The 15,380-nt window shown below is 41.8% G+C and overlaps 1 protein-coding gene across 3 annotated transcripts in view; it reads left to right on the forward strand.

Moving 5' to 3' along the window:
* LOC126425009 (histone acetyltransferase Tip60-like) overlaps positions 1-15,380 on the forward strand; it is a 91,572-nt gene that overhangs the window by 13,208 nt on the left and 62,984 nt on the right. For 2 of the 3 annotated variants that reach the window (XM_050087914.1, XM_050087913.1), the window contains exon 4: positions 10,887-11,047. The exons of the other annotated variant lie outside the window; for it this stretch is intronic. In XM_050087914.1, the coding sequence (XP_049943871.1) occupies positions 10,887-11,047 (161 nt within the window). The remainder of the gene's footprint in view (positions 1-10,886; positions 11,048-15,380) is intronic. 3 annotated transcript variants of the gene reach the window in all.

Below are 15,380 nucleotides of genomic sequence, written 5' to 3' on the forward strand. Positions count from 1 at the left end.
GAAGATACTCTCCAGTGTAGTTGAATCCAGCTACTTAACAGATACCTCTACTCATATTATGGAGGAGGCAATGAGTTGCATACAGGAACAATGAAAAAGTGCTAAAATATTGAAGTCCTTTTGAAATAGCGCGCGCGCGCACACACACACACACACACACACACACACACACACACACACACACACACACACACACACACACACACACACACACACACCTGTCTCCAGATACTGGGGCCTGACTTATTATTCCATTCAGAAGTGTCCATTGTTTGCTGGATATATCTGCAGTTCAGTATTAAATTTCTTTGGATTACGCACAAGATATTCAGTATGCTCAAAAAGGTTGCTGAATACAAGTGTGCAAATCTAACTTCCTCCTGTTCTGATATTAAACCCATCCCTTTGCAGTAGTTGTTCATGGTCCTAGCATTATATTCATGTTTTGCTCTATTTTTCGAGACAAGAGAAATAGTTGTAATGGCAAAAGGACATCAAGAAGATACACACTGTGAAGCAGTTTGCAAATATGAAGTATTTTGTGGAAAAGGTCTCTGTTGGAAGTTGTGAAATTAACACTAGGTATTCGATACAACATACTTCCATATTGTGAAAGTACGTTATCCCTGTGAGCTGAATTCAGACAGAGACTCCTGTAACTCATCACTGAATGAAAATGTGCAGAATTATGTAAGTTTCTTCATCCTTAAATTGCCCAAAGCTGTAGTTCTGCTTACTATAATTATAGCAGAACAAGGCACTTCATTCTAATAGGCCGGTTTTCTAATTAAGGTTGCACAAGAGAAAAAATCAGAATATATTTACTTTTATTTTATTGTGTGTATCTTTAATAGTTCTATAAGTACTTAATTTTATCCACTGGCTCCTGTCAGAATTTAGTGATCCATTTTCCTTGATCATCTGGTGTTTCCAGATCTTTCATTTGCTACTGTTTCAGTAAGATATCTGACAATAGCATTTTATTTTATTTCCTTACTCCTATACTTGTCATCTTCAAAAAGTGCACGCGCGCGCGCACAGACACACGCGCGCGCACGCGCACGCACACACACACGCGCACGCACACACACGCGCGCACACACACACGCGCGCACACACACACGCGCGCACACACACACGCGCGCACACACACACGCGCGCACACACACACGCGCGCACACACACACGCGCGCACACACACACACACACACACGCACGCGCGCGCACACACCTGCGTGAATGCAGGAGGGAGGTATGGCAGGAATGTGGGCTACACATGTAATACCTGATTGTAGTGGCCGGTGGGTAGCAGCATCCACTAAAGGGGGCATGAATTGGGAAGAGGTGACGGGATAGATGATAAGGAAACAGCTGGATGGAGGCACGAAGGCTGTGGGTTACCTGAAATTGCGGCCAGGAGGATTACGGGAGTGGAAGATGAGTGGTAAAAATAACTCGCGCCTGTAATTAGAAAGCTATTGGTAGAAGGAAGGATCTAGATGGCCCAGGTTGTGAAGCACCCTTTGAAATGGAGAATGTTGTGCCCATTTGCATGTTGTGCCCTTGGGTTGGCAACTTTGTTCTGGGCCACAGTTTGGTGATGGCCATTCATTTTGGTTGACTGCTGGTTGGTTGTCATGATATTGTATTGTGCTGTAGGTAGAGAGATGGTGAATAAAATGCTTTTGGCTGTCAAGAGAGCAATTCACGAAGCCTTCAATGAGTGCCATAGCATAATATTGTCAAATAATCTTTCACGAAACCCAAATAAATTCTGGTCGTATGTAACAACTGTTAGACACTGAAGATAGTGTCCAGTCACTTGTTAGTGATAGAGGAAGCAAAAACTGAAATGCTTTATTCCATTTTCAGATGCTTCTTTACAAAATAAAACTCAGGAGAAATGCACCAATGTAATCCTCGTACCCCTGAAAAGGCGAGTGAAATAAGTGTTAGTGTCAATGATGTTGAGAAACAACTGAAATCATTTAAATTGAATGAAGCCCCAGGTCCCATTGTAGTCTCTGTCAGTGCTGAGTAAGCCCATCTTCAATGTATGATGTATTATAGATCCCTGAAATAAAGAAACTATGTCCAGTAGTTGCAAAAAAGCAGAGATCACACCCATCTACGAGATAGGAAGCAGAAGTGATCCACAAAGCTCTTATCCAATATCCTTGACAGTGATTTGTTGTAATATTTTAGAACATATTGTAAGCTCAAATCTCAGAACAGAATGAACATTTTCGTGGCAACCACCAAGGATTCCGCAAACATAGATAATGTGAAACCCAGCTCGCATTTCTCACATGACATACTGAAAACTTTGGATCAAGGCAGTCAGGTAGATGCAGTATTTCTTGATTTCTGAAAAACATTTGACTGAGTACCATGTAAATACTTATTGCATATGTATGATCATATGGGGTATCAAGTGAAATTTGTGATTGGATTGAGGGTTTTTTTGGGAGGGAGGATGCAGCTCGTTACTTTGGATGCAGAGTTGTCATCAGATGTAGAAGTAACTTCAGGTGTGCCCCAGGGAAATGGGTTGAGACTCTTGCTGTTCATGACCTTGTGGACAATATTAATAGTAACCTAAAACATTTTGCAAATGATGCAGTCATCTGTAGTGATTTACTGTCTGAAAGATATACATAAATTTTCAATCTGAACTTGATAACATTTCAAAGTGGTACAAAAATTGGCAATTTGTTTAAAACTGTGCACTTCACAAAATGGGAAAAAAATGTAGTATTCTATGACTATAATATCAGAGTGTCACAGATGGAATTGTCCAACTCCCATAAATACCTGGGTGTAACACTTTGTAGAAATATGCAATGGAATGATCACCTAGGCTGAGTCATGGGTAAAGTGAGTGATAGAATACTGTAAAGTAGATTGCTTGCAAATCACTCGTGTGACCCATTCTGGAATATTGCTGAAGTATGTGCGATCTATACCAAATTGAACGGAGATATTGAATGTATACAGAGAGGATCAGCATGTAGGGTCACAAGTTTCTTTGACCCATGTGAGAGTGTTGTGATGCTGAGGAACCTGAACTGGCGGACCCTTGGAGACAGGACATAACCTGTCCTGAGAGAATGTACTTACAAAGTTTCAAGAACTAGCTTTAAATAATGAATCTAGGAATATATTACAATCTCCTGCTTGTCACTCGCATGTGAATCGTGAGGACAGGATTAAATTAATTAAAGCACACACAGAGGCATTTAAACAATCATTCTTTCAGCATTCAATAGATTAGGCTAGATTAGTACTTGTTCCATAGATCATGAATACGACACTTCGTAATGATGTGGAATGTGTCAGGTTAATAAAAGGTGTCTATACAAGATATTAAATTACACAAAATATTACATGACACTTAATGTTTTTAATATATTTTTTGTGGGGTTGGGGAAATTACTCACTTACTATATCCAAAAATTCATCTAATGGGTAGAAGGAGTTGCCATTAAGAAATTATTTTAATTTCCTTTTAAATGCTTTATGGCTATCTGTCAGACTTTTGATGCTATTGGGTAAGTGACCAAAGACTTTTGTGGCAGTATAATTTACCCCCTTCTGAGCCAAAGTTAAATTTAACCTTGAGTAGTGAAGATCATATTTTCTGCTAGTGTTGTAGCCATGTTCACTGCTATTACTTTTGAATTTGTTTTGATTGTTAATAACAAATTTCATAAGTGAATATATATCTCTAGCTCTTTAAATAAGTTTCTGGAGGATGATTTTGGATGATGTCAATGGAATGGAAAGAAAACACCATAACTGGTACAGTGCGATGTCCCCTCTGCCATTCAATTCAGAGATCTGCAGAGTGTAGATGTAGATAAAAAGCTGTGCAGTAATTGAAACAGAATTGGTACAGGACATGGCTGCCTTCACAGATATTACTCCCTCTGATGGGGCTGGATAAACCTGTGACAGGACTGGAATAGTGTGTGCTGCATGGGTGGATTGGACAAGTCTTGTCCATTGTCTTCCATAGGGATTTGATCCTTGTGGCAAGGTGTTTTGAATGCAACCTGGGCTGTCTGGATCCTTCCCTCCACCACCAGCTTTTGTGAACTATGCAGATGGGAGTTGTCATTGCAACACATTCTTCACTACCTTAACCCTCCTGCTCTCAATCACCATTAGTCCACTGTCCCCACGCCCTCCGCCAGCAGTTTCCCCTTCCTTCGTTCTGTCACCCTCTCCCAAATCTACATCTCCATGCCACCTTCATGGCCTGCTACACCCCACTGACTGTGGTACCTGTGCATCACATGCCTATAGCCTGTCCATGTAACCCCCCCCCCCCCCCATACTGCATTCCTAGCCAGAAAAGCCACTGCCTCCCTCTAAGCTGCTAGCCACCCAGCCCCAACTCATCTTCCTGCCTCTCATCCCCTCTACCCACCTACCCCTTCCACCCACCTACACACACACACACACACACACACACACACACACACACACACACACACACACACACACACCTAGTCTGTTGCTGAAATGCGATCCCTGCATTCTGTGTCCAGCTGGCACAATATTGTGCTTGTGTGTGCACGCCTGTCATTGACTCAACGCTTCTGCTATTCTGTAAGTTGTTGCCTTTATTTGCTAAATTATTTATCTTGTATCCAAACTTTCCTATTATATTCATAATTTTTAGATTCATACTTGACAGTTTTGTATGTGACACAGTTAAAAACCATAACTGAATCAAAATGTTACAAATTTTAATTAGTTCTACTTCATTGCTTACTATAAATACATACTAATGTATAAAAATGCTTCTATGTGTGACGGAGGAGGACTGTTGTGTATCCACTGCAGTGTAAAAAGCAGAAGCTGAACACTAATAAATCTGAAAACATGACAAATCCATTTCCAGTCATTCCACTGTAAAGAAATTACCTTTGATATTTAGTTCTCTCCTCTCCCCAATGGAATCTCCTGAATCAGAGGCAGTTTACTTGTATGTAATTTCATGTGTATTGCTTTTAACTGTTACTAACATCAGGTTTCAGAGTGTTTGAAAGAATAGCTGACCATGCACTTGATATGTATTTACTGTACCACTCAATGTGGCATGCACTCAACAAGTCGTTGAAAGTCCCCTGCAGAAATATTGAGCCATGCTGCCTTTATAGCTGTCCAACTACGAAAGTGGGTGCAGGATTTTGTGCATAAACAGACTTTATGATGTCCCATAAATGTTCAGTGGGATTCATGTTGGGAGATCTGGGGTGCCAAATCATTCGCTTGAATTATCCAGAATGTTCTTCAAAAGAATCACGAACGGTTGTGGCCCGGTGGCATGGTGCATGGTCATCCATAAAAATCCCACCATTGTTTAGGAACACGAAGTGCATGAGTGGCTGCAAATGGTGTCCAAGTAGCTGAACATAAACATTTCCAGTCAGTGATCGCTTGAGGACCCAGTCCATTCCATTATGGAGCTATCAATAACTTGCACTGTGCCTTGTTGACAACTTGCATCCATGGCTTTGTAGAGTCAGCACCAAACTCAAACCCTACCATCGTCTCTTACCAACTGAAATCAGAACTTGTCTGATAAGGCCCCAGTTTTCCAGTCTAGGGTCCATCCGATATGGTCAGGAACCCAGGAGAGGTGCTGCAGGTGATGTTGTGCTGTTGGCAAAGGCACTAATGTCGGTCATCTGCTGCCATAGCCTGTTAAGGCCAGATTTTGCCTAACTAATATGTTTGTCATATGTCCCACATTGATTTCTGTGGTTATTTCATGCAGTGTTGCTTGTTTGTTAGCACTGACAACTCTATGCAAATGCCACTACCATCAGTTGTTAAGTGAAGGCCGTTGGCCACTGCATCTTTTTATGTATGAGATACACAAAATAAGCATTAGGCTGTTGAGGGGACAACATATGAAGTTTTAAGTGATAACTGTAGCAGGATAATATTGAAAGATCCCTCACAAAACACATTCTTGTATAAAGGTTTTAGTGGTTCTCAAGTTAGTGGCCAGATACACATGGATGAAACAGCAAGTGAAGTTGAGAATAGCAAAGCAAATGCATAAATGCTGAACTCCATTTTCAAATGGTACAAAGGAAAATACAGGAGTAGTGCCCTCAACTTAATTATTGCACTACTGCAAAGGTGAGTGATATAGATAAGTGTTAGTGGTGCTGAGAAACTGAAACTGAACAAAGCTCCAGGGCCCAAAGGAACCCCTGTCACATTGTAGATTGAATTTGTGGCTGAGTTACCCCATCCTTTACCAAGCAAAATTTGTTACTGGATTGAGGATTTCTTGCTATGGAGGACACAGCATGCTATCTTGGATGGAGAGTCATTGACAATTTTGGAAGTATCTTTAAACATGCTCCATGGAAGTTTGTTTGATCTCTTGCCGTTCATGATTACCTGAGCTTCTTGCAGATGGTGCAGTTATCCATTATGTAGTCTGAAAAAAGCTGCATAAATATTCTGTTGGATCTTGATACTCAAGTGGTGCAAAGCTTGGCAACATGTCTTAAATGTTCAGAAATCTAAAATTATACAATTATTTAAAAACTTGTTAAGTATGGCTGCAATATAGGTGACCTCGCAGCTGCAGTCAATTGTACAAATATCTGGGTGTAACAATTGATAAGGATATGGAATGAAACAATCTCACATGCTCAGTTGTAGTATTGTAGGTAAAGCAGGTAGTGGTCTTTGATTCAGTGGGCAAATGCAGTCTATCTACAAACGAAGCTGCTTACAAAACATTTGTGCAACTGATCCTAGAATATTGCTCAAATATATGGGACCCATAGTAACAGGCCCCTAGGGCAGACTTCCTCCAGCTTACTGGGCAGCTACCTCACTTCTTTCAGCTGCTCAGTGACTTTAATGGCCACCATCCCCTTTGGGGTTCTACCAGAACCCTGTCTGACAGGTGCCCTCTTGGCCGACCTTCTCAATCACCTTAACCTAATTTGCTTTAACACGGGAACACCCATGTTCCTTTCGGATTCCACGCACACCTATGTCCGAATCCATGCACACACATTCCCATTTGGACCTATCCTTCTGCACTGCCCAGCTTGCCTGTTATCTTGAGTGGTCCATTCTCTCTGACACACACTTGAGTGACCATTTCCCGTGTGCTATCTGTTTTGCTGACTCACACCCCACCTACATGCACACCCAAATGTCAACTTTCTAAGGCCAACTGGAGGCTTTACTCCTCCCTGGTGGCCTTCAACAAACGTTTCTACAGTTATGATTACTGGGGAGAATATCTTATAAACGTTATCATTACCACCACAGAACATTCCGTCCCTTGCACTTCTTTACCGCACTGTGCCCTGGTCCCTTGGTGGACAGAGGCGTGCCCTGACAATTCATGTATGGAGGCATCCTCCTTGCATTTTTAACCATCATCCTACAATAGCAAACTGCATACATTATAGACAGTTGCGTGCACAGTGTTGTCGTGTTCTTTGGGGTAGCAAAAAAGCTAGCTGGATTTGACTTAATGGGTGTTTTAACAGTTCCTTTCCCTTTTCTGTCATGTGGGCTAACCTCCAACAGCTTTCTGGGACCAAGGTCATTCCCCAATTTCTGGCTCGACAGTAGCAGACGATGTCATAGTGGACCCTATTGCTATCTCCAACACCTTGGGCCACTATTTTATGGAGATTTCATGGTCCTCGCACTATAACCCTGCCTTCCTCCATCGAAAAAGAACTGAGGATTCTCGGGTGACACCCTTCTCTTCTCGGAATAGCAAGTGGTACAATGCCGCCTTTGCTGTGAAGGAGCTAGATTATGCTCTCACTTCACCCCAATGTTCCACCCCAGAGCCAGACAGTGTTCACATTCAGATGTTGCAGCACCTTTCTCTTGTGAGCAAGCACTTCCTCCTTCATACCCTACAACCGCGTCTTGGCAGAGGGCACATTTCCCAAATGCTGGTGTGAAGGAACAGTTATACCCATACCTAAGTCTGGTAAAGACAAACACCATCTCTCTACTAATCGGCAATTGTGTTTGCAAGATGGTGGAACATATGATTCATGCCCAGCTGTTACGGTGGCTCAAGTCTCTCAATTTACTAACCACTGCACATAGAGGATTTGGAGCACACCATCCTGCAGTTGGCCACCTCGTCACTGCGTCCACCTATCCCATGAATGGTTTTCTGCAGAAATCCTAGACTGGCTGTGTTGTTCGATTTGGAGAAAACCTGACACCTGCTGGAGGACTGGCATCCTCTGTACTCTCTACATGTGATTCTTCCATAGCTGCATGCTCCATTTCCTTCAGGAATTTTTAAGACTGAGTTGTCAAGGTATGTGTGGGTTACACATTGTCTGACACCTTTATCCAGGCAAACAGTGTGCCTCATGGTCTCGTCCTGAGCGTCATCCTCTTTGCTGTCACCATTAACCCTATAATGGCCTGTCTCCCACTAGGCATTTCCACGTCCCTTTTTGTTGACGATTTTTCCATCAATTCAGTTCTCCACAGACTTCTCATTGAGCTGCTTCTTCAGCAATGTCTCGGTCGTCTCTACTTGTGGAGCATTGACAATGGCTTTCGTTTTTCCACTGACAAAACCGTTTGTGTGAATTTCTGGCAGCACAGTTGGTTTCTTCCACCGTCTTTACATCTTGGGCCTGTCGCTCTTCCGTTCATTGAAACTACGAAATTCTTGGGGCTTGTGCTCAGTGGGAAGCTTTCTTGGCCTTGTTTGTGTCTTACCTGGCAGCCCTCTGTAAGCGGTCCCTCAGTGTCCTACGTGTCCTCAGTGTTACTTCCTGGGGAGCAGATCAAACCACCCTCCTCCATTTGTAACGGTCCCTTGTCTGTTCGAAAGTAGACTATGGGTGTTTCGTTTATCCATCTGTGCATCTGTCTGTCTTACGCTGTCTCAATACTATCCACCATTGTAGCATCTGTTTGGCCACTGGTGCCTGTTACACTAGCATGCCATTTGTCTGCCACATGTAGCCACCCACCCTATGCCGCCCCCTTCGATGACTCCTTTCATCGTCAGTATGGGGTGCGTCCCTCTTCTGTTACCTCCTGGAGTTCACTTTTGGCTCTTGCTCCGGCAACTTAACTTCACGCTACCTGCCACTCACCTGATGGGTGTGAACCCTTCACCACCTTGGCTTTGTGTGGTGGCCGATGTTTACCATGGCTTTCATTCGCTTCCTAAGGTCACTAATCCAGCCTCGCTCTATCTTCTTCAGTTTCATGACCTTTGCACTGAACATTGCAATAGTCTCTTTGGGTTCATTGATGGCTCTCAGACTAACCGTGGTGTGTTGGATGTGCCTCGTTATTGGTACTGACATTTTTCGGTATTGGCTTCCGGAACAATATTTACAGAGTAGCTCTTCGCCCTGTGTCAGGCCATGCAGTACATCCGGTGACACGGGCTTTTCAATTGCATCATCTGCTCAGACCTCTTTGTGCCCTTGAGAGCCTCTGTGTGCTGCGCAGTATCCATCCGTTAGTGCAATGGTTACATAAAAACTGTCACTTGCTCATTCTTGATGGAATCACTGTGATTTTTATGTGGGTTCCTGGTCACGTTGCTTGGACAGAAAATGAGGCTGCTGATGCTCCTGCCAAGGCTGCAGTCCTTGTACCTCAGCCTGCTAGTTCTTACATTCCCTCTGATCATCTCTGTGCTGCTATCTGTCAGCAGGTGGTGTCACTTTGGCATCACCACTGGTCCTTCCTTCATGGGAACAAGCTCAGTGTTATTAACCCTTTCCCAGTGGCTTGGACGACCTCCTCTCGGTTCTCTCGCTGTGAGGAGATAATTTTAGGTAGGTTGCTTATGAGACACATTCATTTTACCCATTGCTATTTTGTTAAGTGGTGCTTCCCCAACACTTTGTGCTCATTGCCCTCAATCTTTGACGATCTGCCCTTTTTAAACACTTACTTCTCATTTGCATTTGCCATTTGAGCTATCCTCCATTTTAGTGAATGCTGCGCACGTTATTGGTCCTGTTTTACTTTTTATCTATTGTAGCAATTTGGTGAGGGACATTCAATCTTTAGTTCAGACCTCCATTTCTCTGTGGCGTATTTTAAAGGCCTTTCTCTATGTTCCTGCTTTTAGCTATCTTCTCTTCTGTCGATCGGCATTAACATGTAGTTGTTTTTAACTCCTCTTTCTGTCTGTGTTCTACAGTCCTGATGTGACCCTAGTTTTATGTGCACCCTAAAACAAAACAAAACTAGCAAAAACCATACTAACAACGTTATTGAATGGTGGCTACAGACAGGTGTTACCCCACAGTAATGACCCACTTGATGCATTAAACAGCGCGTTTGCATCAGACCCAACCAGTTGCTCATTCAATTACTAATGATCTCATAGACAATTGCCAAATTGTGGAATTGTGCTGCTAGCTTGTAATCTGGGTAGTTTTCTTGCACGGAGCTTAAATTTTTTCTCACTCAGCCCGCTGTTTATTTTATATTACTGGTGCTCACTCGTATGTATCACAACACAATTTCACTGTTAGCTTTAGCAATAATGAAGGAATAGTTACGGGTTCACAATTGTGAAACAATGGAAAGGTGAAAAACAATATTGTTTATAGTTTGAACATATTGGTTAAACAGCCATTCTTCCCACATTCCACGCAAGAATGGAACAGGGAGAAGCCTTGAATACAACAGAAAGTACCCTCATCTGTGCATTTCAGTGGTTTACAGGGTATACATTTAGGTGTAGGAGAGTAACAAGCTGGTGACAAAGAAAACATAAAAGACTGAAATTAATTTCCGTCTTTCTCAGCTTGTTTCTGTGTTCTGTACAATTCCTCTGTTATGTGTATTTAGCATTCACCTTTCTCATCGTCTTGCAGTCACTATGCGGGAAGATGAATGGGTTATGGAGGATCGCCTGGATCCGAATGACGTGGACTGCCCTCGAGCAGCTCCCGTTCCCATTTCTGGTGCGCCAGTAGAATCTGGAAACACTGCGTCTCAGCAGACGCCTACAGGACCCGATGGAGTTGTCTATGAGGTGAGTCTCGTTCTTACAGCAACTGATGAGGGGACCTGACCGCCTGACGCAATTTGATTTTCCTTTCATAATTATACCATTTGAAAATCAGTGCCCATACCCTGAAAGGATGCTAAAATGTAGTGAGATCAAATTACTCGTTTTGCTATTGTTCTGTTCCTTTTAGATAACTATTTTTTCCTTTTAATTATTAGATTGGTAGCAGGCATACCTTGTTTCCTTAGAAATTTCAAAAGTCCTGTCTAGGCACCACTTCATTGGAATTCCCATGGCATAGTTAATTTTATGGAAAACATTTTCCTTGAAAAGAAATTGATAAATGAATTTGTTTTCATGCAATGTGAAAAAGACAATGTTGAGTCAGTAACTGTTTATTTGCTTAGCTTTTTGGATAGCTCTAATTTCACTCTTTCCATGAGCCAGTGTACTTTTTTGTGAAAATTCATTAATGAAGAAATGTACACTTGAAGCTTTGACCCATCAAGTATTACTTTCTTCAGTATGCATGCGACATCGTGCGCTACAAATATTTTTCAAAATGCTGCACATAAAACAGGATTATTGTGGTGCTCATACCTTGGGTTCTGTTGATAATGAGAAGGTAGCCCTAGGACTAGGGACCATTTTTATACACTACTGGCCATTAAAATTGCTACACCACGAAGGTGACATGCTACAGACACGAAATTTAACTGACATGGAAAAGATGCTGTGGTATGCAAATGATCAGCTTTTCAGAGCATTCACACAAGATTGGCGCTGGTGGAGACACCTACAACGTGCTGACATGAGGAACGTTTCCAACCGATTTCTCATGCAGAAACAGCAGTAGACTGCTGTTGCCTGGTGAAACGTTGTTGTGATGCCTTGTGTAAGGAGGAGAAATGCGTACCATCACGTTTCCAACTTTGATAAAGGTCGGCTTGTAGCCTATCGCGATTGCAGTTTATTGTATTGCGACATTGCTGCTCGCGTTGGTTGATATCAATGACCATTAGCAGAATATGGAACCGGTGGGTTCAGGTGGGTAATACGGAATGCCTTGCTGCATCCCAACAGCCTCGTATCACTAGCAGTCGATATGACAGGCATCTTAGCTGCATGGCTGTAACGGATCGTGCAGCCACGTCTCGATCCCCGAGTCAACAGATGGGAACGTTTGCACGAGCAGTTCGACGATGTTTGCAGCAGCATAGACTATCAGCTCGGAGACCATGGCTGCAGTTCCCTTTGACGCTGCATCACAGACAGGAGTGCCTGCGATGGTGTACTCAACGATGAACCTGGGTGCACGAATGGCAAAACGTCTTTTTTCCCCCCCCGGATGAATCCGGGTTCTGTTTACAGCATCATGATGGTCGCATCCGTATTTAGTGATATTGCGGTGAACTCACATTGGAAGCGTGTATTCGTCATCACCATAATGGCGTATCACCTGGCGTGATGGTATGGGGTGCCCTTGGTTACACATCTCAGTCACCTCTTGTTTGCATTGATGGCACTTTGAACAGTGGACATTACATTTCAGATGTGTTACGACCCGTGGCTCTACCCTTCAATCGATCCCTGCGAAACCCTACATTTCAGCAGGATAACACATGACCGCATGTTGCAGGTCCTGTATGGGCCTTTCCGGATACAGAAGATGTTAGACTGCTGCCCTGGCCAACACATTCTCCAGATCTCTCACCAATTGAAAACGTCTGGTCAATGGTGGCCGAGCAACTGGCAGTTCTTGATGAACTGTGGTATCGTGTTGAAGCTGCACGGGCAGCTGTACCTGTACACGCCATCCAAGCTCTGTTTGACTCAATGCACAGGCCTATCAAGGCTGTTATTGCGGCCAGAGGTGCTTGTTCTGGGTACTGATTTCTCAGGATCGATGCACCCAGATTGCGTGAAAAAGTAATCATGTCAGTTCTAGTATAATATATTTGTTCAATGAATACCCGTTTATCACCTGCATTTCTTCTTGTTGTAGCAATTTTAATGGCCAGTAGTGTATTAAACAGAAGGATCAACTTGTAACTATCCTACACAGCACATGGTGAAAGTTTGGATGTTATACACTTCCTCCAGGTCATGCAAATATAACAAATCACATGGTACACTTTGCCTTAGATGTGGTCTATTGTGCACTTTAAGAGGCTTCCAGAGGCATCATTTAGTTCATGGGCCACTCCAGAGAAAGGCCAAAAAAGTTTTTTTACCATTTTTTTCAGTCAGTGGTGGATATCTAAATAACTACAGCACACTGCTCAAATTTTGACAGGTATTCTTCCTGTTTTCAAAAATCTTTTATTGTTGAGAAACACCCCAGAAACATGGTTTTTGGATACCAAACTGAGCCTTGGATTCAAAGACAGCTATTCACACCCAGTGGCTGTACTTTTTATGATGTATTGCAAAGATCCTGATTCCAAAAAACCTTGAAACGTTTTCCATCTTCGTCCTTTTCAGGGGTACAGAGGTTCAAAATTACCCTACTTGTGCACATAAAATCTGGTGTGAGGTAAAAATGTAGTTTATAAAGCATCTCCATGATGGAATCTACAGTATCCTTTTGGTATCAAAGTTGATGCCTAGCTTTCAACCATTCAACATATCTTCATCAATTTGCCCGATCACCAGTATTGCTATCAGCCATCAGAAAATTTGTTCTGTTCTATGGCTATGGTATTGAAACCATGCTTTGTGATCTGCTGTAGTCATAACTCAGTTCTTAAAGTACACTGTAAAAATATAGCCATTGCAAAAGTGGCATGTAGTTTATTGGAAGAGTGTAACTGTGATTAACATTCTGTGATCGATCTGATAGACAAAGTGTTTCATCATGTGGTCGTCAGTGTACTAAATGTGAAAACATTTGAGTTGCCTAAATAATGTGCTGTGCTCATTATTAAAATCTTGTAAAACAAGATTACAGCAAAACTACAGACATTTGATAGGGAGTGGGGTAAGGTGAGCTGAGTTCTTGAGCACTTTGGCACACAATTGGCTTCTATGTGGAAAAAATGTGAACTATTCTGACATGCAGAGAGATAAAGTATGGTCAGGGTAATACCAGCTTGTTTGTTTCCTGCTTGTTTTGCCAATAAATTCTAGTCTTCTTTGCCTTGGAAATCCATGTTGGATACTGCTTCATTGTGTGTGTCTTCTGTAAGATGAGATTAAGACAACTAAAACAGAACTAAATTTTTTCAAAACTTGATAACTGCAACAGATACAGTTTTTCATAAAATGAGTATTTCTGTTTTCACCTAGAGAGATGAATATAAACATTTAATTTTTTACATGATTACTAGATGGTACTGAAATTAAGTGTTGTAATGAAATATATTGATATAAAAGGTAAACATTATAATGTCTTTACTATGCCTAACTCAGTTTTGAAATTATTTGCATTTATCAAGTTTTGAAAAAGTTCTCAATTGTAATTGCAGCAGCAGCAGCAGATCTTCAGACTGTCTCCACTCAGTTATTTCTCCTTTTGATCCAGCTCATTGAATTCTCCCTGCGTAGCTTCCAAAATTTCTTGCTCACCCAACAAATGTAGCAAATTTGTAGCAGAATTACAGCAACTGCAAAACCTGATGAGTACATACATGAAAAACAGGATGACATGAGCGCACGATTGTGACAGTAGCTCTACGTTCACCAGTGGCTCTTTCGGAGTAATTTTAGAAATTGACAACAAAGGCAGCACCTGTCAAGGGATGGGTAATGAGACATCTGTTCATTGTTCTCGCACAAAACTAGTCAGTTTGGAGTGCCAAATTGTATGTGGTGTTGGTCACCAAAGTGTTAAATTCCATGTGTATATACAACTGGAAATATTAATTAATAAATATTGCATCATAATTTTTTATTAAAAAGAAAACCTTATTTTTAACTACTGGTCATGTGAAAACAAACTAAAATTTGATACAAACATGTGAAATGCCTGTATATTACATGTAAATTATATTAATCAGTAATACAGTTCAATCTCTAGAAATAAAAAGGAATTCTCTCTTCGGTCTTTCTTGTTTTTGTACCAAATTCATATTATCACGAATACTCACCTTTTTTTGTGTGTGTGTGTGTGTGTGTGTGTGTGTGTGTGTGTGTGTGTGTGTGTGTGTGTGTGTGTGTGAATAGAAATTAAGAATAAAAGGATGTTATTTTTATTACAAATTATTTCAATTTCCATTTGTTTATAAATATGGAATTTAACTAAAGTAAAAAAAAATGTTGCCAGTAGGGAACACAGTTACTGATCTGTTATGCTAAGCACTCTGTTAGTGACACACACACACACACACACACACACACACACACACACACACACACA

Source organism: Schistocerca serialis, chromosome 10 (assembly GCF_023864345.2).
Source record: "Schistocerca serialis cubense isolate TAMUIC-IGC-003099 chromosome 10, iqSchSeri2.2, whole genome shotgun sequence".
Lineage (NCBI taxonomy): Eukaryota > Metazoa > Arthropoda > Insecta > Orthoptera > Acrididae > Schistocerca > Schistocerca serialis.